Genomic DNA, 22124 nt, shown 5'->3' with positions numbered 1-22124 from the left:
GCTCAATTTAAACAGCTGTAGTCACCTCTGATTTGGTTCTATGACCATTTCTGACTTTACGGTAATTGTTAGGCGCGGACATCCATACCTCGATCTTCAGATTCCTCGGCATTAATGCGGAATCTGGGGCGTCCAGCTTCAGACAGACACAGTGCGCTGCTGTCAACAAAGAGCGCGCACATCTCTACACCACCGCGCGACAGTCCTGCAGCGGCACCTGCTGCTCTTCTGCCATTGGCCTGCTGCCACGTCAATCTAGACAAGCGTCACCCATTCCATGCCATTCATTGGTCGTTCAGCCCTGTCAATCTTACCGTAGCGCATCTAATTGGCTGTCGAGCGAGAAGCCGCCAGTGCAAAGGCGTGGCCGCTCTGTCCTATTCACGAGGCGGGTTCAAAGGGATAGTGAGCGCTTTAATTAGCTTCTATTTTCTGGAGGGCGGGATTAAGCTTCTAAATCCTAAACGCCATTGGTCAATAGTGAGGAAGTGTCGGCGTTTCGGTGAAGTTCTCCGTTTGCCATCACTTCGCTTCGTTCCCTGTCTGTTTTATTCTCAGTGTGAATGAGTTTGCGGCTTCACGGGAGCGCTGTAATGCGAAAAGCCGCATTTGCGCTATTAGTTCTCTCACACTGAAAAGGAAAAAAAAAAACACACGAGACCACGTTTCTTTCCTCTTCACATCTCTAGTCATATCCTGAGAGTTGGATTAACACATTTAAGGTAAGACACGCGTTGGCTTGTGTTAGGTCCGTATCTCCTTATTCTGTGCCGTGCGCGTGATCATGTTTCAGTGGGTTATAGGGCCTCGAAATAAAGCCGAAAATGACTCCGGGGAAGGACAGTTCCCCCGAGAATGTGTATACAGATCTGGAAAGACCCCGGCGTTAAATGCATGATAAAAAACAGCCACATCGCGGGCGCGTTAACTCGCATTTGCGGTATCAAAACGTTTTATTAATTATGTATTAAGTCTATTCAAATAGCACGCTCTTTGAGAATCAAGTGAATAGATATATAGTAAATAATTCAAACGCATACAGAGACAATATTGTTTCCTCTTCATATGCAGATACAGTCAGTAATCACCGTTAAAGGGTGTTTCCCTGAGCCATCTTAAGAAAGTATGAACCGTTCTTGCCGTTCTTCCATGCTGCATTAACCATCAGAGGTGCTCTATTTATGTCACATATAGCCTAATGCCCGAGGTGTGGTTTCTCCTCTTTGTGGGCTATTGTAGGTCTTCTATAATGAGAACAGATCAGCTTTGCTAGACCTACACAGAACAGACACGGACCCAGCCTGGCTACCGGCGCGGTGTCTCAAAACCTAGTGCACTCACTACCTAGACAGCATTTCGAGGCAGACTGGAACGCGCCTGTAATACACCAAAAAATGATTTATATATATTTTTATAACACTAGTCTGAAATCAAAGACCAGCATTAAAATACTCTAATTTGTGTATATGAGTGAGTGATCTGTCACATCCAAATTTATATATATATATATATATATATATATATATATATATATATATATATATATATATATATATATATATATATATATGAACACTCACTGCTCTAAAATCTAAAAAATCAAAAAATTGTCTGTACAACAGATCAGTTTTGATTATCTTATATTTTCCTAAAATTACTGTCACTTTAACCTTATTTCTTTCATAATATCTCATGGTAAACAAAGAATTATTCCAACAAAATACAATTCACATTCAAAATTTTGAGAAAAAGAGAGTGAAACGGACAGAATGAAAGAGATACACCCTCTGTCTTCTCATATTTGTCATCTCTTGTGAGAAAGACAATGATCTCATCGGATGGTGTGGATGGGTAAGGTGTGCTACCTGGGTCCATACTTTCCTGTGTTGCATGCACCACACAGATATTTAGGGGCAAATATCATTATTTGATAGTCAAACATAGAAAAATCCATATGGATCAACCACCAGTCTAAATATTGAAGAGCATGTGTCTGTTATGGCATTGCATCATATATTGTGCAGTGAGATTTATTACAGGCCGTTTGGAAGTTCATCAAAGTGTCTGAATTGCATTAATCGTTATGTTTTGGATGCTGCCAACACACTTATAGGAAAACACACCCAAGTGATTGACATGCATAGACTAAACCAGCCAGCGTTTACGATCACTCTGAGTTACGTGGAAAAGAGCTGTGAAGCCCTCTGGGGAATTTTGTGGACTGGGACAAAGAGCAGATGACAAGAAAAAAAAAACAAGAATTCAGCTAGTATATACACATTCCCTTTGTGTTGCACAATCTTAGTCAGAAAACTTGGAAGACTTTTACATTGGTGAAGTTCCTGCTTTCGTTACGAAATTTCTTGAAACAGCGTCGGGTGAGGTCACTACCGGGTCCAGTCAAACAGGCTGTATTGCCCACAGGCTCACAGCCTCCTTCAGTGCCTGGATGTCACAACAGAGGGCTTTGTTATGTGGCCTGATTGATTTGAATATGGATTTATACTGCATATAACAATACTCTTTTAATCAGGGAGCCTGTTTATCTGAGCGATACTGAAGTTCAGAATGGTTTATGATGATCTTTTCTTCTCTAGGGCACGCAAATGAAGTGGAAAGGTGGAAGAGATACCCCAATAGACCTTAGACTATAATTCATTTTTGACAGGATAGAAGGTGTACTGGATTTACAAACATAACATTGGTTCAGCTGACAAAATGTATATTCACCCTCATGTTGTTCCAAACCTATATGTACCTTTTTTTCTATTCTATATGAACACAAAAGGACACACTTTGCAGAATGTCCATGATGCTCATTTCCAAACAATCAAAGAATAAATGGGGATGTGAAAATAGTGTATTTGGAGTATTTATGATTTTAGTTCTGTATTGCCAACTTTACATATAGTACATACATTATTTACTATTTACTATTACACAGATATATAGCTATTACATAATGTGTTTTAAAATTACTTTTATTGCTTTATTGAATTAATTATTATTGCCCCAGTGTTGTTTATATATGTATTTAAAGTCATTTCAAAGGCTATTGGGTAACACTTTATTGTACAGTGTCCTTGACACCCATGTTATGTATTTACTATAGTAATAACAGTAAATTATACATAATTACAAAAACCAAACACTACTCCTAGCCCTATAGTATGTTAATCACTATTACTCAGTACTTAATTGTATAATTACACAGTAACAACAACACCTTAAATGAAGTGTAGCTGGTTATTACTTGCTAACAATACTTGATTAATTGCCAAAATATTCTGGAGATTACTGGATTATCAAAATAAACAATTGGTAACAATACATTTTTGGAGCTCAACATCTAGCGTCCCTATTCAATTTTAATAAAGAGAGCAGCAAGGAAATGCTGTGAAACCTCTCTTTTTGTGTTGCATGGAGCAAAGTGGGTTTGAAACATGAGTCTGAGTGAATGGGTGAAATATATCATTTATATTTTTAGTGCTCAGATGACTTTAAGATGTAGTCCCCCACCATAATGCACTAGGTTATAAAAGGCAATGATGTTGAATGGGCTGTTTGATAGTATACACCATGGATAGGAATATGTGTTCTGAATGGCCTGTTTTTTCCTGTAAGGTTAGACCTCATTTCCACTCTTTGCTTTCTTTCTGGCCTGGTTGTCACATCACCGATCCATCAAATTCAGAACATGCACATCGTCCCTCAATCCACCTCAGACACACATGCATTCAGGCACATACACACACTGAGAGGAGCAGCACTGCATCAAACCCACGGAAAAAGGCCAAGTGTGTCATTTCTGTCTGTGCTCCAATACTTGCTCCCTCTCCCAGTTTAACATGCTATTTCTAGGGTGATTTCCAGCATAAATCGAAACTCTGCTCTGATTTAACCATAGAGACCAGGATTAGCTGGTTAGCGTGGTTCTGCTAGCTGATACTGGTAGTTGTAACTAGACCATCTGGCTGCAAAAAGCATTTTTTTCCCCATAAACAGCCATTCAAAAAGGCACAGTGCATTTTGATAGAAAAAGTTATTTTTGCAAATATGATGTAGATTGAAAAACTTGTTATAGAAGCCTCAACAGTATCCATTTATTTTTGGCGAGTTCTAAAATAAATAAAAATATGTATTGAAATAAATTGTGTTTGGGGTTAGTAAAATTGTCTATGTATTTTTTTAAAGAAATTAATAATTATTACTTAGCAAGGATGCATTAAATTAATCAAAAGTGTCATCACATTAAGAAAGTACATTTTAAAATATATATGAAATATTTTTTATTGTATTTTAAATCATAGAAAGGCAGTCTTAGTGAGCATAAGATACTTCTTTCAAAAACAGTACAAAATCTTCCCGACCCCAAACATTTGAACTTTTGTCTTTCCACATGATGTGTTTTTCCAGCATCCATGGAGCGTTAGCATTAGTCACATTTACATCTCATGTGATTGATGGCAGATATTGTGTTCGCCTGTGTCAGCCAAGCAACTGCCATTAAAATGAATAGGAATGCTAATGGACAGCTCTCTCCATCTGTGAGCATCCCAAACAGCCTGACAAACAATATTGGTTCAACAAACAGATAAACTTACTTTTGGTCTGATAAGAAGTAGATGGGTGAAGTGTTCACTAAACTATATGTTAAATGTTCTCCGGTAATGCTGCGGTACAGAATTTTAATCTAGTTATCTAATAAAGATGGCATTTTATATTTCAAATGTTGTTGGCTCTTTGGAAATGGCTTTTGTTGCTGTTGGATCTTTGGATCAAAAGCATCTCCTCAATGCATAAATGTCAATGCAAATGCAGATATTCAACAGCAAGACCCAAAATACATGAATGTATACAGTATGTTGGTGTGCATTTTCGCAATCAGATTTTATTTTCTCATTTGCACACTGTTATTGAGGCTCTCAATCAGACCGTCCTTCAGTATAACCCCAATATTAAATGTCACAATACTGTAATCCTCTTTCTGTTTCTCTCTCCAGCACTCTTTGTCTGTTGGTTTGTCTCTCAGCGTTCCTTTCTGTTCTTTGTGATTGATGGACTTGTTGATTGCCTCAGTGGCATCATAATGATGATGGGTATAATTCTATAAAGGGTAATGATCGGTGTCTCTGCTGTGCTTCCTCCATAAAGAGTTACAACTCTCTCTTTCTTTCTCCTACACAGTGCTACAACCATGTCCAGGCCAGCGGGAGGCAATGTTAATGATGTCACCCGCTTCCTGTCCACGGGGGCGGGGCCTGGGTCACCAACCGCAGTGTTCTCCGCCTCCAGCCAAGCTGATTGGGCGGCTAAGAGACTCGTATGGGTGCCTTCAGAGAAACATGGGTTTGAGGTAAGATTGATACAAAGTGTGTTTGAGCAGTATGTTATTTTACATTTGTTGATGATATTTCAGAGAGTATTATGGACAAAATATGGACAAAAATAACATACCAGTACAGCTGAACACACCGGTAAAACTCACTGCCTGATGTAGCCTAAATAAGGCACTTATATGCCCTAGAATTCAAGAGATTGGGGAAAATTCCCATGTATGAGATTTTGTTTCATATTTATATCATATGATATAGTTAAAGGTGCCTCCTCTTCAGGCTTGACGCATACGCAGGTTGCCAGATTGGTGACACAAATAGGAACGAGCACACTTGACGATGAATGAAATGAACTATGCTGTGTTTTCCGGCAGCTGGCAACCCAGGGTGCAGAAATACATTTGGGTAAACTGGCAGTGGGTGGGTTTCACAAACCAAAACAAAGATCAACATTCCGGCCCGGAACGCACATTTTCAAAGAACAATAACTGACTGTAGCATTGTTTTTCATATAAAAGAGTATGTTAATTTAGCATGTTTTTTAAATATCTGCAAACATATTATGGTAATTTTATGCTTTAGTTGAGTTAAAATCTTACGTACAGCACCTTTAAGCAATATAACATGAACAATGAGTGCAATATCACACGAGTGCTGTTTTTTTCCCAAATAGCAAGAGTGCAAGTGTGATACTGATTTTATACAACAATTCAGTAAATACGAACTTAATATTGTTATATTTTAGACAAAGTATTGTCTGTTTTTGATCAGCTTTGCCAATGCAAATATTACCAATTAAAGCCACATCAGTGTTGTGCACCTCCAAGTAACGCAGTTTCTGAATGAGTCGGTGTTCTGAAAGAATCAGGTGAACCAACGATTCATTGGGCCATTCATAAAGAGTGCAATTTACCTACTTCCTGAATGATTCAACCTTGGCTGAATGAATGAATGAACTAATGAATGACTGAATGTCTTGCTCATTAAAACATTTACTGCTACCTACTGGCAGTTTTAGATTCTTACTTAAAGTATCATTTCATTAAAAATATTTATTTACTTATTTATTTACTTATTCATAAAAAAATCTGGAAAAAAAAATCATATTAATGAAAAAACAAACTGATGGCATTGTTCACCCAAAAAAAATAAAAAAAAGTAAATAAAAAATTGAAAAAGATACATTTCTTTTTGATTTTTTTTTCTTCAAATATGTATTTCATGCTTTTCTCATATAACACAATAATGGCTTTAAATTCTTTAAAATCTTAATTCCAATTTCTAATTCTAATCTATCTATCTATCTATCTATCTATCTATCTATCTATCTATCTATCTATCTATCTATCTATCGGTCTGTCTGTCTGTCTGTCTGTCTATACACAAACACATATGTTAATACAGTTCATTTGACATAATATTTACTAAATTAGAAAGAAATAATTTGAGCATGGTGAAAAGAAAATGAAATAGAAAACAATACTTTAAATAGAAACTTCTTGATTCTGTAATCCTATTATAGTATAATCCTAGTATATTAAAAAATGTTACTAAAAAGAAAGCAGTCATTGTGAGCGACAGTGCACTCAGTAATCTGATTATGTCTGGGTGCACTGGGAATCATATGTAGGCAAATAAAGACCAGGTAACACACACAGAACGCAGTGAATATATGACAGGATAATAATAAGAAATATAATATTAAATTATCAGGCAGAAAGTAGCCAGTATGAAAACAAAGGAAACAACAGGATGTTTTTTAACAAACTGTGACAACAGTGACTTCAAGGAGAATAATAAAAAAAAATGAACAGGAATGATTTTTGTGTCTGACATTTTTTAAGGTTGCTGATGACTGAAAATCTTCCCCTTCATCACTTTTAAATCTCATCGGTCGTGCTAGTTTGGTTCTGCGTCTTTTGTGACCACATATTGAATATTCTTCAAAATTCTTCAGTTCCTGAATAACTAAAGGCCCATCATTAAGATTTAAAACTTAATAACAGCAAGTAAATGATCACAAATTGAGCCAGATCTACTAGATGGTCAGGTTCTTGAGGAGCAGATTACAACCCAGGACAGGAAGCTCTAATCTGCTGCTCACCTTTTGACCTTGTTTATGTTGTTCTCCGTCTAGTTGAAAAGCTACTTCTGTGCAGCCCACCCACCAAACACGTGTTTGAGTCAGGGCTTTAGTGCTTGGATATGACACTATGAATAGCGCAATGCACTTGTTGAGCCAGTGGTTGCTAAACGTCACCGCAGTTCAAAACGAGGCCTCGTCATGAAGTGTCCCATGTTGAGAATGTGACTGACTGCCAGAGAGAACAGAGAGGGAGATCTCAGCACTTCCTGTTGGAGGTCACTCTATACACTCTCTCTCTCTATGTCTCAGTATATCTATTTCTGTTTCTCAATCTCTGACACACTCCCCCTCAGACTGTCTGTCTCCATCAAACATGAATGTATTCTCTGTTTCTTACAAAGTGACTATGCCTGTGTGAGAAACATCATTATCAGTCTCTGAAATACTGAAACTGTGTGTGTTTATCTCACAGTGTTGTTTGAATAAACCCACTAAAGTCCCACTGTGCATTGGTAACATTTTTTGGAGCATTAAGATAAAATAAATCAAAATAAATAAGTAAATATGTAAGTAAATATTTTTAATTTGGTATAATTTAAAAAATATTTTTTATAATATAATAATCTATCTAATTTTATATAAAAATTATTTAAAAAGACTAAGTGTGTTTATATAGTTTTAGTTTTGTTTTATACTAAATATATACATTTTTTGTTGCAAATTTGTTTACTTGTCATGAAAATAATGTAATTCTATATAATTTATATATATATATATATATATATATATATATATATAAATACGTGATTAGTCGCATCCAAAATAAAGGTTTTTGTTTACATAATATATATGTGTGTACTGTGCATATTTATTTTGTACATGTAAATATTTTCAAAATATATGCCATATGTGTGTGTCTTTATACATGCATAATAAATATACACAGTCCACACACATAGATTATGTAAAAAAAATTTTTTTTATTTTAAATACATACTTTTATATTATATATGTATATATGTGCAAACTTTATAAAACATATATATGTTTTTGCATCCAGGTAACATTTTTCTAAATGCTACAAAAGTATATATTAATATATTTTTTACACTTAGATAACATTTGTAAATAAATGTTATAGTATCACGTTGTACTTTATTTATTTTATGCATTACTGAATTTTTATTTAATTATTTAATGCATTATATTACCGACCGAGTCATAAATGTGCTTACTTGTCATTAAACAATGTTGCTCGTTATTTGTTGGAGTGAAATATGATCAGAGAAAATTTGACAGTGATCATGACTTTAATAAAGGACAGTGACATATCAGCTGCAAATGTGTTGATAGCACGTTACATAAAAAACATTTTACAAAGAGCACATTTCACGTAGTCTCTCATCATCTTTTATCTTTCTGCCTGTGTTTCCTTTGGTCAGTCTGCAAGCATCCGCGTGGAGCGAGGCGACGAGGTGGAGGTGGAGCTTACAGACAGTGGGAAGAAGCTGACGCTTTCGAGGGAGGAGCTCCAGCGGATGAACCCGCCTCGATTCAGTAAAGTTGAAGACATGGCCGATCTCACGTGCCTCAATGAGGCCTCTGTCTTAAACAACCTACGAGAGAGATACTATTCAGGACTCATATATGTGAGTGTTTGCCTTAAGACAGAATTGTTCCCCACGTGTGTTTAGCAAGCATTAAATCCAGACACATGCCTGCCACTGTGCCCTGCCATCAGATGAGTGTGTGTGGGCATGTGTGAGTAAGCAAGAAGGATAGTGTAACACACACACACACACACACACACACACACACACACACACACACACACACGCGTGTTTGTTCATCACAGGCTCACAGTTCAAATTTCTGCTCAGGTTTCATGCTGAACGCAGCCAAGAAAGTACAAACACTCATGCACAGATGCACTCATGCACACACAAGATCAAGGGCCCTTCTTAATAACACATCTGTCAAAAGAGTCACTTGAGCCCAGTGTTGACTTCACCCGACTTGGTACAGTAATCAAATTTAAATGAGTGCATAAGATCATGTTGATTTGGAAAGTTCACTTTTCGGTGTTTGTAGAGAGATATATATATATATATATATAATATTGAGAACAGGCTTCATATTTCTGATCATTGTGTACAGTGGCAAGCATGCCTGTTTTGACTATAAGCGTGACGTCTGGTCCACTTCACCAAAAAAATGTTGCTGGGTTATTTATTTTTTTATAAGGTTTGGAAAATTGCACTTAAAATGAGATGGAAATAATAAAATTTTCCATGCTTGGATGAGCAAGAGCAGTTTGACATGCTGTATTTGTTAAATGGAAGATTATAATGTACAATTAATATATAAAATTATTAAATAGTTGATTAAGTTTTTTTCTATGATGTCAAATGTTATTTCTAAATTTATATGATGTTTTAGTAAAATTGACTAAAATAATATGTTAAATGTATTATTATTATTATTATTATTAATAATAGTAACATAACTGCAAAAATAAGTTCTGCTTATGAATATTTAATTTACTTGCGACTAAGTGCCTCAAAAAAACTAGGGCTGAACAGTTAATCAAAATAAAATTGAAAACATGATATGGCCTTGTTTGATTATCAAAATGTATTTATTTAAATAAATATGTTTGATATTATCCCTTTGATTTTCCACCAGAATAAACGATTGATCAAAGCTTAAAATACGAAAAAAAAGACACAAATATTATTATTGTGATTTTACAGTTGTAAAATGTTACAAATGTATTATTATTATGTAAATAATTTTAAATTTTGCACCGAGATCCTTTAAAAAAATAAGTCTGATAATAATTCATATTTTGTTTAATATTTAATTTAGAAATAATAAAAATCATCACATTGATTTATAATCGCTAATTTCTTCGTAAATTGTACAACCATTTTGTGTAGTATTTAACAATACTAACAATTGTAACATTGATTTATAATCAAAAGTTTTTGCATTAATTTGGAAACCCGTGCATCAAACCTAAAGCTCATGGGCTCGTAATTCTTCCTTAAAATCGATTATTATAGCAGCCCACTCTCCAAATGTGCTTTAGACTGATAAAAACCTGAGCACTCTGGCTTCAGCAAGCTGGCTGAAGGCAGCCAATCAGATCGCAGCTTCTGATTTTTGCAAGTACTGTTAGTGCTAGTTTTGTGTGCGGTGTCCATCAGGTGGTCTGTCTGGGCAGCTCTGCCAAAAATAGATTCGACATCCAGCATCATTGTTTCCATCTGTCTGAATTCTTGTGTTTGTGTGTGACGCCCCACAGACTTACTCCGGCCTGTTTTGTGTGGTGATCAACCCCTATAAGAACCTGCCCATCTATACCGATTCCATCATAGAGATGTATCGTGGGAAGAAACGCCACGAGATGCCTCCACATATCTATGCCATATCGGAGGCGGCCTACAGGAGCATGCTGCAAGGTACCATGGCAACCTGCTAACCTGCTTCATACACCTCTGCATCGCAGTAGTTAGACAGAAGAGCCAGTTTCATGTTGCTGCATGACGACTGAATTCTTTCACATACTTAGTACTAACAGTGTGAAACCACAGGCGGGACTGAGACACTGAGATTCAGCGTTTTCACCCTGTTTCCTGCTTTTCAGGGTGTGTCTGTGTTTAATAAACTGGCCTGACCAGTGTGTGTCTGTGTGTGTGTGTGTGTGTGTGTGTGGGTGTTTGAAGTGAAAAAAGAGCCATGGCAATTATGCCATGTGTCTTAACTCATTTCTTTTAAATGACATAATGTTATTGTAATGGTTTAACTGTCAGAAAGATTTACTGTCTAATCTTTTTAAACACTTTAAGAGTTTAAACTTTTTTTTTAACCACACAAAAATACAGAAAATACAACTGGAGGACCATTTATAAATATTAATTATTAATTAAATTTGTTAATGAATGAATGAACTAGTCTTCAAAATCAAAAGTAGATGCTCCCAATATTATTATATTTGTGTTTCATGTAGAGTAACATTCAGTGTACTGCCTTAGAATCCTTATAATTAAGTTATTATTTCTGAGCATAGATTCATATGTTTCTTCTCTCATATAAATAATTTTTCATATTCAGTTACACAATTCACATAATTCAAAGTCACTGTAATTGTTGATTTGTTATGGTAATGTGTGTTGTTTTCCTCACACAGACAGAGAAGATCAGTCCATCCTGTGCACGTGAGTTTCAACCAGCTGCATATTTGACTACATATTTCGGCAGAAAGTACAGAAAATATGCTTTTTCAGACCATTAAAACAAATGATTTCTAATGATTAGAAATCAGTCAACACTTAACTGAACATTTAAGGTGGAGAGGTTACACAGTTTTACAGCATAAGGGAGAAATTTAGTAAACAGTAAGTTACCAGAAGATTTTGCTCTGTTGGTTCTCTCGACCTTGGTATAATGCATATAAATTTCATTTAGAGAGACAATCAAAACATGTTATTTCCATCATTATGGCGTGTGTTGCTAATTTTATTTCAGCATATGTGTTTTGTATCTTGTTAAAATCTAAGCCATCTGCTAGTATTTGTTTGAATAACTCTGAAAATAGACTAAACCTATTTTACAGCAGAAGGTGGTTTATTTGTACTGATTATATACGTGTGTGTGTGTGTGTTCAGAGGGGAATCTGGTGCAGGAAAGACGGAGAACACAAAAAAAGTGATTCAGTATCTGGCACATGTTGCGTCCTCACACAAGTCTGGCACTCTGGGTCGTCCCAAAGACAGCGCCCTGCAGGTAAACATGGGGACTTATAAGGGAGAGAAGAGGCAGCTATTTCTACTTTCTGCTTTTCTAACAAGTCAGCACATGCTTACCTTGCGATTCTATTATTTTTTTTGTGTGTTTTTTTTCTGCAGCCTAGTTCTCCAATATCTCTGTTCAACAATAAGAATAAATGATACATAATGCAATAATACAATAATAATTACAAAAATATTACGAAATCTTCTGCAGATCCAGTGTTTGTACTTGCCTTGCCAATACATTCACCGATAAAAATTATGTTGGTTGTATTTTTTGTCAACATTTTATATTGAATCTGCAAAAACATTATTTGCATTAAATGTTAAAATAAAAATAAATATTGTTTATAATTTAAGCTGGAACTCTTGGTCTAAAGCTTTCACTCTTGCTTCAGTTCATCGTTATTGTTAACTCTTGAGTTATAAAGCTGTAACTGCTGGTGTATCTGTGGGCTATATGCAGCTTTTCTCTAATATGTGGATTTTGGCTCTTCTTGGTTGCTTTTCTCTCCCCGTCTCCTCTCTTTCCTGGGTCCTGCTGTTTCTTTCTGCTCTTCTTTTCTCTTTCTCTTTGTCCTCTGCTCTGGGCTGAAGATGGATGGGACGCGCTCTCTGGGTCGTGGCAGTAGTGCTGTGAACAGGGTGAGTGGGGGCTTTTCTCTTCTTGACTGACACATCCGGCTAACAGGAAAGAGTTCAGATTACAGCCGTTCTAATTCATGTCCTGCCACTTTAACCTCATAATGTGTGGATTTATTTGTTTTGTTTTGTTAACCATGTTTTTATGTTTTTTGCTCACCAGTATGTTATATTTTTTTGTCCCCTGTTTGTCCTGTTCACTTGTTCAACCACCCCATCTCTCTCTTATTTTGTGGACTCTAACAGACTATGCAGTATGTGAGTATGGGTGCTCTAATACTTCCACTAGGGGCCTGCAGGGGGCGCTGTATGCATATTATTGTAAAGCTTTGCTATGGTTTGTTTTTGAGAGAATAGAGCACACTGTTCTTTAAGGGTAAGAGCAAAACCTCAGAGCCAAAACAGATTATCTAGCTTGTACAATTTATTTGTTGTTGTATTGTTTTCATCTGAAGGCTGTGGCTGAGCTGCAATTTTATTTTGAAAGTTTGCACTTTCAACTGTGTATGTGTGTGTGTGTGTGTGTTTTAGACCTAGCTTTAATGTAGGACCACCTTTTATATTTTTTTTAATTTCTTTTTTATTGTCCACAATTTTCTTTTAGGGTTTGGTTTAGGGCAGTGGTTTTTAAATTTTGTTTTACCTATTTTACCTGATTTAAATGTATTTATTTATTTATTTAATTTTAATTCACGAAACATGTTTTATGCAATCTTGTCCTCTTACTTTTTTATCACTTTTTGTAATAATAATAATAAAAATAAAAAGCAAATTACATTGTTGAATTAAACATTTGGATTAAACGTCAAATGTCAAAAATGCCTAGATTGATCTTTTATTTACTTTATACCTAAATAATAAATAATACCTTAACTTTTTTATTTATATACCTAATTTGCATACACATATGTAAATATTTTATTTTTAAATAAAAATGTTTTTTGTGCATTATCATACAGTGATGTTTTTTTTTTTTGTGAAATTGACAAACAAGACTTAAGATCACGTCACCTTACAATACATCTGCACTCCTTTTTTTGTGGAGGAACAACCCTTCGTCTTAATAATAACTGAGTTAATGTTTGGAGTCTATAGTAATTATAATTTGCTTTATTCAAAAATAATATAATTCTGTGCCAAGTCTCCATTTAGTGAAGTAAACGTATGTGTGTTTGTGTGAGAGTTGTTTGGCTGCAGTTATATGCTGATGCTGGTGCTGATGCTGCTGGGTCTCTGCATTCAGAGGTTTCCTTTGGGCTTTTTTTCTGTGGTTTTGGTAATATTCCTGCACTGACATGCTGTTCTTCCTGTCCTGTGTCTAGGGGGAACTGGAGAGACAGCTATTACAAGCAAACCCCATTCTTGAAGCCTTCGGCAATGCCAAAACCGTCAAAAATGACAATTCTTCCAGATTTGTAAGCCCTGCAACAGCACATCCAACCATCATCACTTGAACTGAGATATTAAACTTGATGTTTCGATCAGTTCTAACAAGCTTTTATATTTGTTTTAGGGCAAATTCATCAGAATCAATTTTGATGTTGCTGGATATATTGTGGGTGCTAATATTGAGACCTGTATCCTTTATACATCCACTAAAAATCACCAGTCGACAACTTAAAATAAATGAAATTTGGGCTGCCTTTCTTCATTCAGTTGATGACAGCCTATGATATAGACTATAAAACAAGGTTTCTATTGGTGCATTTCTCTTTAACCCACACGTGTATCAGATTTGCTGGAGAAGTCCCGAGCCATTCGTCAGGCTAAAGAAGAGCGAACCTTCCATATCTTCTACCAGCTCCTCTCTGGAGCTTCTGAGGCCATGAGAAGTCAGTAGATCACAAACACACACATAACACAGCTGCACAATATAAAGGTTTTCATTCTCTTTCATTGAAACATTTTTATTTTTCACTCTCTCTGTAGAGGAGCTTCTGCTGGGCAGTGCGGATCAGTACCGCTTTATCTGTGGGGGGTCACTTCCTGTTCCGGGTCAGAGTGATTCAGAAAACTTTACCCAGACAATGGACTCGGTGACTATCATGGGTTTCACCCAGGAAGAATCCACATGTAAGAGAGGAGGTTCTCAAATAGATGGAGAAGAAAACATATACCACATACTTGACCACTGAACAAAAAGAACTGATTTTCCATCCTGCTGCGTCTCTGTTTTGTTTCAGCTATGTTAAAGGTGATCTCTGCAGTGCTGCAGTTTGGGAACATCACGTTTCAGAAAGAGAAGAACACAGATCAGGCCTCGATGCCGGACGACACAGCAGCGCAGAAACTCTGCCACCTGCTGGGCATCAGTGTCCTGGAGTTCAGCCGAGCCATTCTCACTCCACGCATCAAAGTGGGCCGCGAGTACGTGCAGAAGGCCCAGACCAAGCAGCAGGTGAGTGTTTGTGTGGCTTCATGAAGATTTCAACTACAAATACATAGAAAGGAACTGTTTTTATTACACTTCAGTGTTACTTCAGCACATTTAATGCACGGTTTACCTACTGTAGGTGTTAAAGATGTTTAACTCAGTTAATTAGTTAATTGCAAAAATGACGTGATTAAAATATTTTAACGCGGTTAGCATGGTGGCCCCGCCCCCAGACCTGTATGTCATCTTATATTTCATACAGTGGACTGTTGACGAATGTGATGCAGGACAACAACTACATAAATTCAGTCATGCCCTAAAAATTCAAGATACTGGGGCAAAAAATGATTTGTATGAGTTTTTGTCTCATATTTATATTATATGATAAGCGATTTCACACCAGCAGCGAGAGCAATCACAAGAATACTGTTTATTCCACAAAGAACATATGCGCAAATGTGATTTTATACAACAGTTCAGTAAACAAGAAGGTAATATTGTGCAAAATTGCTCAAATTGCAAAAATGTTGTGCATTTTGTTCAATTTTGTCAATGAAAATATTACCTATGAAGCCACAGCAGCCACAGCATCTCTGAGCAACACAGCAGTGTTTGGTTTCTAAATGAATCCATGTTTTGAACAAATCGTATGAACCAATGATTCAGTAGCCCATTTATAGAGAGAGAGCCATTAACTGAATCCCTGAATGAATGAAATGTTTTGGTCACTAGTGACTTTTCTTTGCATGAACAGAAAATACTGAGATGTTCCATACTTTACGTTAGGCCATTGTAGCCTAACCATTTAACACAATAATAGCTTTAAATGACCTTTTGGGGGTATTTTCAAAGCCAAATTTAGTTTGTGATTAAATAATTGAATAAATGCTGCACTTTATGAACTTTCTATTCATCAGAGATCCCTGAAAAAAAATGTAGCACAGTTTCCATACATATATTAAGCAGCAAAACCATTTTAAACATTGATTATGATCCAGTGAACCAGTATATTAGAATGTTTCCTGAAGGATCGTGAACGGTGCTGTACAATATAAATGTTTTTGTTCATGTCTGTGTGCGTTTAGGCTGATTTCGCGGTGGAGGCTTTGGCGAAGGCCACATATGAGCGTCTGTTCCGCTGGCTGGTGCACCGGATCAACAGAGCGCTGGACCGCAGACAGCGTCAGGGGGCCTCGTTCATCGGGATCCTGGACATCGCTGGGTTCGAGATCTTCCAGGTGAGCGAGCTCTGAGAGTCTTAATGCTTGTTTATTACTCAGCTGAGAAATATTAATCTCTCTGTGCCTCTCTCTCTGAACAGCTGAACTCGTTCGAGCAGTTATGTATCAATTACACTAACGAGAAGCTACAGCAGCTGTTCAATCACACCATGTTCATACTGGAGCAAGAGGAGTACCAGCGAGAGGGCATCGAGTGGAGCTTCATCGACTTCGGTCTGGATCTTCAGCCCTGCATCGACCTCATCGAGAGACCGGTCAGTGTGTGTGTTTGTGTGTACATCTTAATTCACATCAGGTAGAACCACCTGATTTGACATGCGGTGTCTTTATAGTGTTTCTGGCTTGTTTGCTCCACAGGCTCATCCTCCTGGCGTCCTGGCACTGTTGGATGAGGAGTGTTGGTTTCCGAGGGCGACTGAGCGCTCATTTGTGGACAAGCTGTCAGCTGAGCAGGGATCACACTCAAAGTTCATGCGGCCGCGGCAGATTAAAGAAGAGGCCGACTTCTCCATTATACACTATGCTGGCAAGGTCAGATGAATTTTTTTTTACCATGGTGTAGTCTCGGTTTCTTGGTTTTCTAGTCAACGTGCAGTCATAATACTTTCTTACTCTGCCAGGTGGACTATAAGGCAGATGAGTGGCTGATAAAGAACATGGATCCATTGAATGATAATGTTGCATCTCTCCTGCATCAGTCATCTGATCCCTTCATCTCTGAGCTGTGGAGGGAGGGTGAGTAAAATAAAATAAAATAAAATAATTATTAAGGATAAATAAATAAATAAATAAATATTTTTAAAAGTATTTGAATAAATAAGTATATTTTTATTATTATTAATATCTACAACACCACCAACAATAAGTTAATTGCTTCATACAATAACAAACTGGTACAAACAATACAAACCTTAAAGCGGCTTAGTTACAGCCTTAAAGTTTTTAGTACAAACAAAATGCTGATATATATTAGCATTATTTATCAATAAATGGTTATTAATTTTGTTTTTATTCTATTACTTATTTAAAGCAGAAATACACAAGTAAACAAATAATATTAGTGCTGTTGGTATTATTATTAATTTCCGTAAATGTCAGAAGGAAATAAATAAATAAAATAAATAATAATAATAATAATATTAATTACTATTTCCCAAGATTTTACATTCAGAAGCAAGAAAACTACTACTACTACTAATACTAATAAGTTTGTAATAAATAAATAAATATAATTATTATTATTAATATTAACAATAACGTTAAATAAATTAATAGCTTGATGCAATTACAAACTGGTACGGTTACACTTTATTTTAAGTTGATCTTGTTATAATGTAATTATACTATATTATATTAATTATACATTATATAGTTGTATATTATATAATTATATATTATATAAGTACTAAGTAATATTAATGCATTACATGTACTTATAAATGGTTAATGTTAAAAACAATACAAACTGTAAAACAGCTTAAAACTGTCTTAAAGCTGTCAATATAATCAAAGGAAGGATATATGATTGTGTTTTTAATAAATGTTTGATAATGCAGTATTAATAATTAATTTTTCACTCTATTACTAATATTTAATATTGTAATCTACAATAGACTAACGCTTTGCTTTCTCTTCTCTTCTCTCCTCTCTTCTTCTCTTCTCTCCTTTTCTTCTTTTCTCTCCTCTCCTCTCCTCTCCTCTCTTCTGCTCTCCTCTTCTTTCCTCTCCTCTTCTCCTCTCCTCTTATTTCCTCTCCTCTTCTCTCTCCTCTCCTCTCCTCTTCTTTCCTCTCCTCTTCTCCTCTCCTCTTATTTCCTCTCCTCTTCTCTCTCCTCTCCTCTCCTCTCCTCTTCTTTCCTCTCCTCTTCTCCTCTCCTCTTATTTCCTCTCCTCTTCTCTCTCCTCTCCTCTCCTCTTCTTTCCTCTCTTCTACTATCCTCTCCTCTTCTTTCCTCTCCTCTTCTTTCCTCTCCTCTTCTCTCCTCTCCTCTTCTTTCCTCTCCTCTCCTGTCGTCTCCTCAGATATTCAAACTCTTCCTCGCGTGTACTTTTTTGACTCTTATGCCACACTGCAAACCAATGGCACTGACAGCAGTAGGTTTTTCTGCTCTTGCTTTTTAATCTCTTCATCAGTTCATCTAACTGTTGATTAACATTCTACTCTTTCTTTCATCTCTTTATCATAGCATCAGATTGTGATGTGATGCGTGGGTTGCTGTTTTGCACTGTAGTTTAGTAGAAAGTGTTGTTTGTTTTTCATGGGTTGCTAAATAGCTTGTTCTAGTTAGTTTAGTTGAGTTTAACATTAGATGGATGTGATCTGCTTGTCTCTAGTTTATTCTTCATAAAGCATTCTTAAGGTTCTTTAAATATAGAAATATAATTTTTTCTGTTTGGAGAAACTTAAAGACAACACACAGAACAACACATTCATACTAAGACTTTTACCAAAACAGAAAAAATATATTTCTGGTTCTTGTATGTTTTAATAGCTCTAATATAGAGTCAAAGTGCTGTTTGAACATGCCATACACATGTCCATTTTATATGTTAACATCTCTGTTTTGTGCTTGTCAGTGGAGAGGATTGTGGGTCTGGATCAGGTGTCATCTGGTGAGAGCAGTGGACCGGTGAGTTTTGGGGCCGCCGGGCTCAAGACAAAGAAGGGCATGTTTCGGACGGTGGGACAGCTCTATAAAGAGTCTCTCACTAAACTGATGGCCACCCTCCGCAACACCAACCCCAACTTCCTGCGCTGCATCATCCCTAACCATGAGAAAAAGGTAAGAAAAAGGCAAAAATGAATTATAGAATCTTACTAGAAATTGAAAAGTTGCCATGGGACTTCTCTTTACTCAATAAGAGCTTAAAGGGTTAGTTCACCCAAATATAAAAATTATATCATAAATGACTCACCCTCATGTTGTTCCAAACCAGTGAGACCTCCGTTCATCTTCGGAACACAGTTTAAGATATTTTAGATTTAGTCTGAGAGCTCTCAGTCCCTCCATTGAAACTGTGTGTACGGTATACTGCCCATGTCCAGAAATGTAAAAAAAACATCATCAAAGTAGTCCATGTGACATCAGAGGGTTAGTTAGAATTTGTTGAAGCATTGAAAATACATTTTGGTCCAAAAATAGCAAAAACTACGACTTTATTCAGCATTGTCTTCTCTTCCGTGCTTGTTGTGACCGAGTTCAAAACACTGCAGTTTACTGATATCCGGTTCACAAACGAATCATTCGATGTAACCTGATCTTTTTGAACTAGTTTGAATCGGTTTGCATCTCCAATAAGCATTAATGACTTATGCTGTTAACTTTTTTATTTTGTGTCTGACACTCTATCTGAGTTAAAACAAACCTATATCCCGGAGTAATGCATGCACTCAAACAGTAGACTGACTGAACTGCTGTGAAGAGAGAACTGAAGATGAACACCGAGCCAGATAACGAACAAAACATTGACTTGTTCTGAACTGATTTTGTGCTAGTGTTATGAGCCCAGGTAACCCGAAGGCTTGAATCAAGGGCAGGAATCGCCAATGACGCCATTATGTCGAGCGCAAAATAACTGGTGAACCATTTTCTTCAACCAGTTTATTGAATCGAACTGTCTGAAAGAACCAGTTCACAGAAAAGAACCGAACTACTGGTGATCCGAAAACCGATGCTACCGGTTCTTGACTCGAGAACGATTCAATCTTTCGTTTGTTATCTGGCTCAGCTTGGTGTTCATCTTCAGTTCTCTCTTCACAGCAGTTCAGTCAGTCTACTGTTTGAGTAAATGAATTACTCCGGGATATTGGTTTGTTTGAACTCAGAGGGAATGTCAGCCACATTAAAAAAGTTAACAGCTTAAGTCATTTGTGAATTAATGCGTCTCACAACAGATACGGAAGAGAAGAAAATGCTGAATAAAGTCGTAGTTTTTTCTATTTTTGGACCAAAATGTATTTTCGATGCTTCAAAAAATTCTAACTGACCCTCCGATGTCACATGGACTACTTTGATAATGTTTTTCTTACCTTTCTGGACATGGACAGTAGACCGTACACACAGTTTCAATGGAGGGACTGAGAGCTCTCAGACTAAATCTAAAATTTCTTAAACTGTGTTCTGAAGCTAAACGGAGGTCTCATGGGTTTGGAACAACATGAGGGTGAGTCATTAATGACATCATTTTTCTATTTGGGTGAACTAGCCCTTTAGCATCTTAACATTTACATTTTTTAAAGTTTCTTTTTGAGAGTTTCACATATATTTAGGGATCTAACATATGTACAGCAGGAGGGAAAAAAACTAAACATATATGCTTATTTTGCTTTTCAGACTAAATGTTATGCATGCTCATTTCGATTATATTTGCTGTCATCTGACACTCTGCCATTGCTGTCATTGTAAAAGCAAGTCTCATTTTACATTGTGCAACATTTCAAATATATATTTTAATTCAATCTTTAGTGGTTTATTTATTTATTTTTTTTACACTTTAAACTTGTACTGAATTTATTGGTCATTTAATCATTTTAATATTGTAGCATGCCTAATTTTTTGTTCTTGAAATTGTCACAGGCAGGGAAGTTGAGTCCTCATTTGGTTCTGGATCAGTTAAGGTGTAATGGGGTGCTGGAGGGAATCAGGATCTGCAGACAGGGCTTCCCGAACCGCATCCCATTCCAGGAGTTCAGACAGAGGTGCGTGTATTCTACTATGTATATACTTTGAGGAAAAAGCTGTAAAGAAAAGTGAGCTAAATCAGACAAAACCTACTTTTGGGGACACCCTTCTTTGTTAAAACGGTCTAAAAATTGAAAAATAAACTTTTATTTAAATTGTAAAAATGCAGAAAGTTTTCGGTTAGGGTTAGGTTATTCATAACTAGCTGTATGTAAAGCAATAGAAATCTTTGGAATGTCCCCATTTACATTAGTAAAGCAAGTAAACGTGTGTATATAGGTATAGCTTGCATAAATAAAAAATCTTATATTGTCTTCTGTCTCAGGTATGAGATCTTAACTCCAAATGCTATTCCTCGAACCTTTATGGATGGCAAACAGGCGTGTGTGCTAATGGTAAGTGATTCCATTCAAACTTAAACCTATTGAGTTCACAACATTGATTTGATAGAGGATATGTGTTTCTGATCAATAAACGTGAACAGCACAAATGCTTCAGGACGAGTGATGTTTAAGTGTTTTATTCAGAACTCTGATTGGTATTCTGGAGTTTAGTCAGTACAGGTGGTTGATTATGTGTTGTTACTTGACTTACAGATCAGTGCTTTGGAGCTGGACAAGAACCTTTTCCGGGTGGGACAGAGTAAGGTGTTCTTCCGGGCTGGAGTTTTGGCTCATCTGGAGGAAGAACGAGACTTGAAGATCACTGACACTATCATCCACTTCCAGAGCGTGGCCCGTGGATATCTTGCCAGGAGGTAATCATCTGTGTGTGTGTGTGTGTGTGTGTAGTATGTGTATGTATGCGTATTAACTGACCTGTTCTTTCAGGGCTTTCCATAAGAAGCAGCAGCAGCTGAGCGCTCTGCGTGTGATGCAGAGGAACTGTGCTGCGTACCTGAAGCTCAGAAACTGGCAGTGGTGGAGACTCTTCACCAAGGTAACACACAGCACTACATAATCATTTTATA

The 22124-nt window shown here is 36.5% G+C and overlaps 1 protein-coding gene across 7 annotated transcripts in view; it reads left to right on the top strand.

Moving 5' to 3' along the window:
• The first annotated feature begins 515 nt into the window (after positions 1-515).
• myh14 (myosin, heavy chain 14, non-muscle) overlaps positions 516-22124 on the top strand; it is a 37667-nt gene continuing 16058 nt past the window's right edge. For 2 of the 7 annotated variants that reach the window (XM_026284291.1, XM_026284288.1), the window contains exons 1-23: positions 516-722; positions 5188-5356; positions 8865-9071; positions 10730-10886; positions 11615-11642; positions 12093-12210; positions 12813-12860; positions 13104-13115; positions 14180-14272; positions 14371-14434; positions 14591-14689; positions 14787-14930; positions 15041-15255; positions 16317-16469; positions 16553-16726; positions 16830-17003; positions 17093-17207; positions 18495-18566; positions 19050-19255; positions 21050-21171; positions 21480-21549; positions 21751-21911; positions 21985-22093. In XM_026284291.1, the coding sequence (XP_026140076.1) occupies positions 5198-5356; positions 8865-9071; positions 10730-10886; positions 11615-11642; positions 12093-12210; positions 12813-12860; positions 13104-13115; positions 14180-14272; positions 14371-14434; positions 14591-14689; positions 14787-14930; positions 15041-15255; positions 16317-16469; positions 16553-16726; positions 16830-17003; positions 17093-17207; positions 18495-18566; positions 19050-19255; positions 21050-21171; positions 21480-21549; positions 21751-21911; positions 21985-22093 (2700 nt within the window). In that variant the 5' untranslated portion in view covers positions 516-722; positions 5188-5197. The remainder of the gene's footprint in view (positions 723-5187; positions 5357-8864; positions 9072-10729; positions 10887-11614; positions 11643-12092; positions 12211-12812; positions 12861-13103; positions 13116-14179; positions 14273-14370; positions 14435-14590; positions 14690-14786; positions 14931-15040; positions 15256-16316; positions 16470-16552; positions 16727-16829; positions 17004-17092; positions 17208-18494; positions 18567-19049; positions 19256-21049; positions 21172-21479; positions 21550-21750; positions 21912-21984; positions 22094-22124) is intronic. The other 5 variants (XM_026284292.1, XM_026284289.1, XM_026284294.1 and 2 more) reach the window with 5 other exon arrangements.

Source organism: Carassius auratus, chromosome 16 (genome assembly GCF_003368295.1).
Source record: "Carassius auratus strain Wakin chromosome 16, ASM336829v1, whole genome shotgun sequence".
NCBI classification, from domain to species: Eukaryota; Metazoa; Chordata; class Actinopteri; order Cypriniformes; family Cyprinidae; genus Carassius; species Carassius auratus.
Note: the sequence above shows the minus strand (reverse complement) of the source record. Positions and strands in the feature narration are given on the sequence as shown.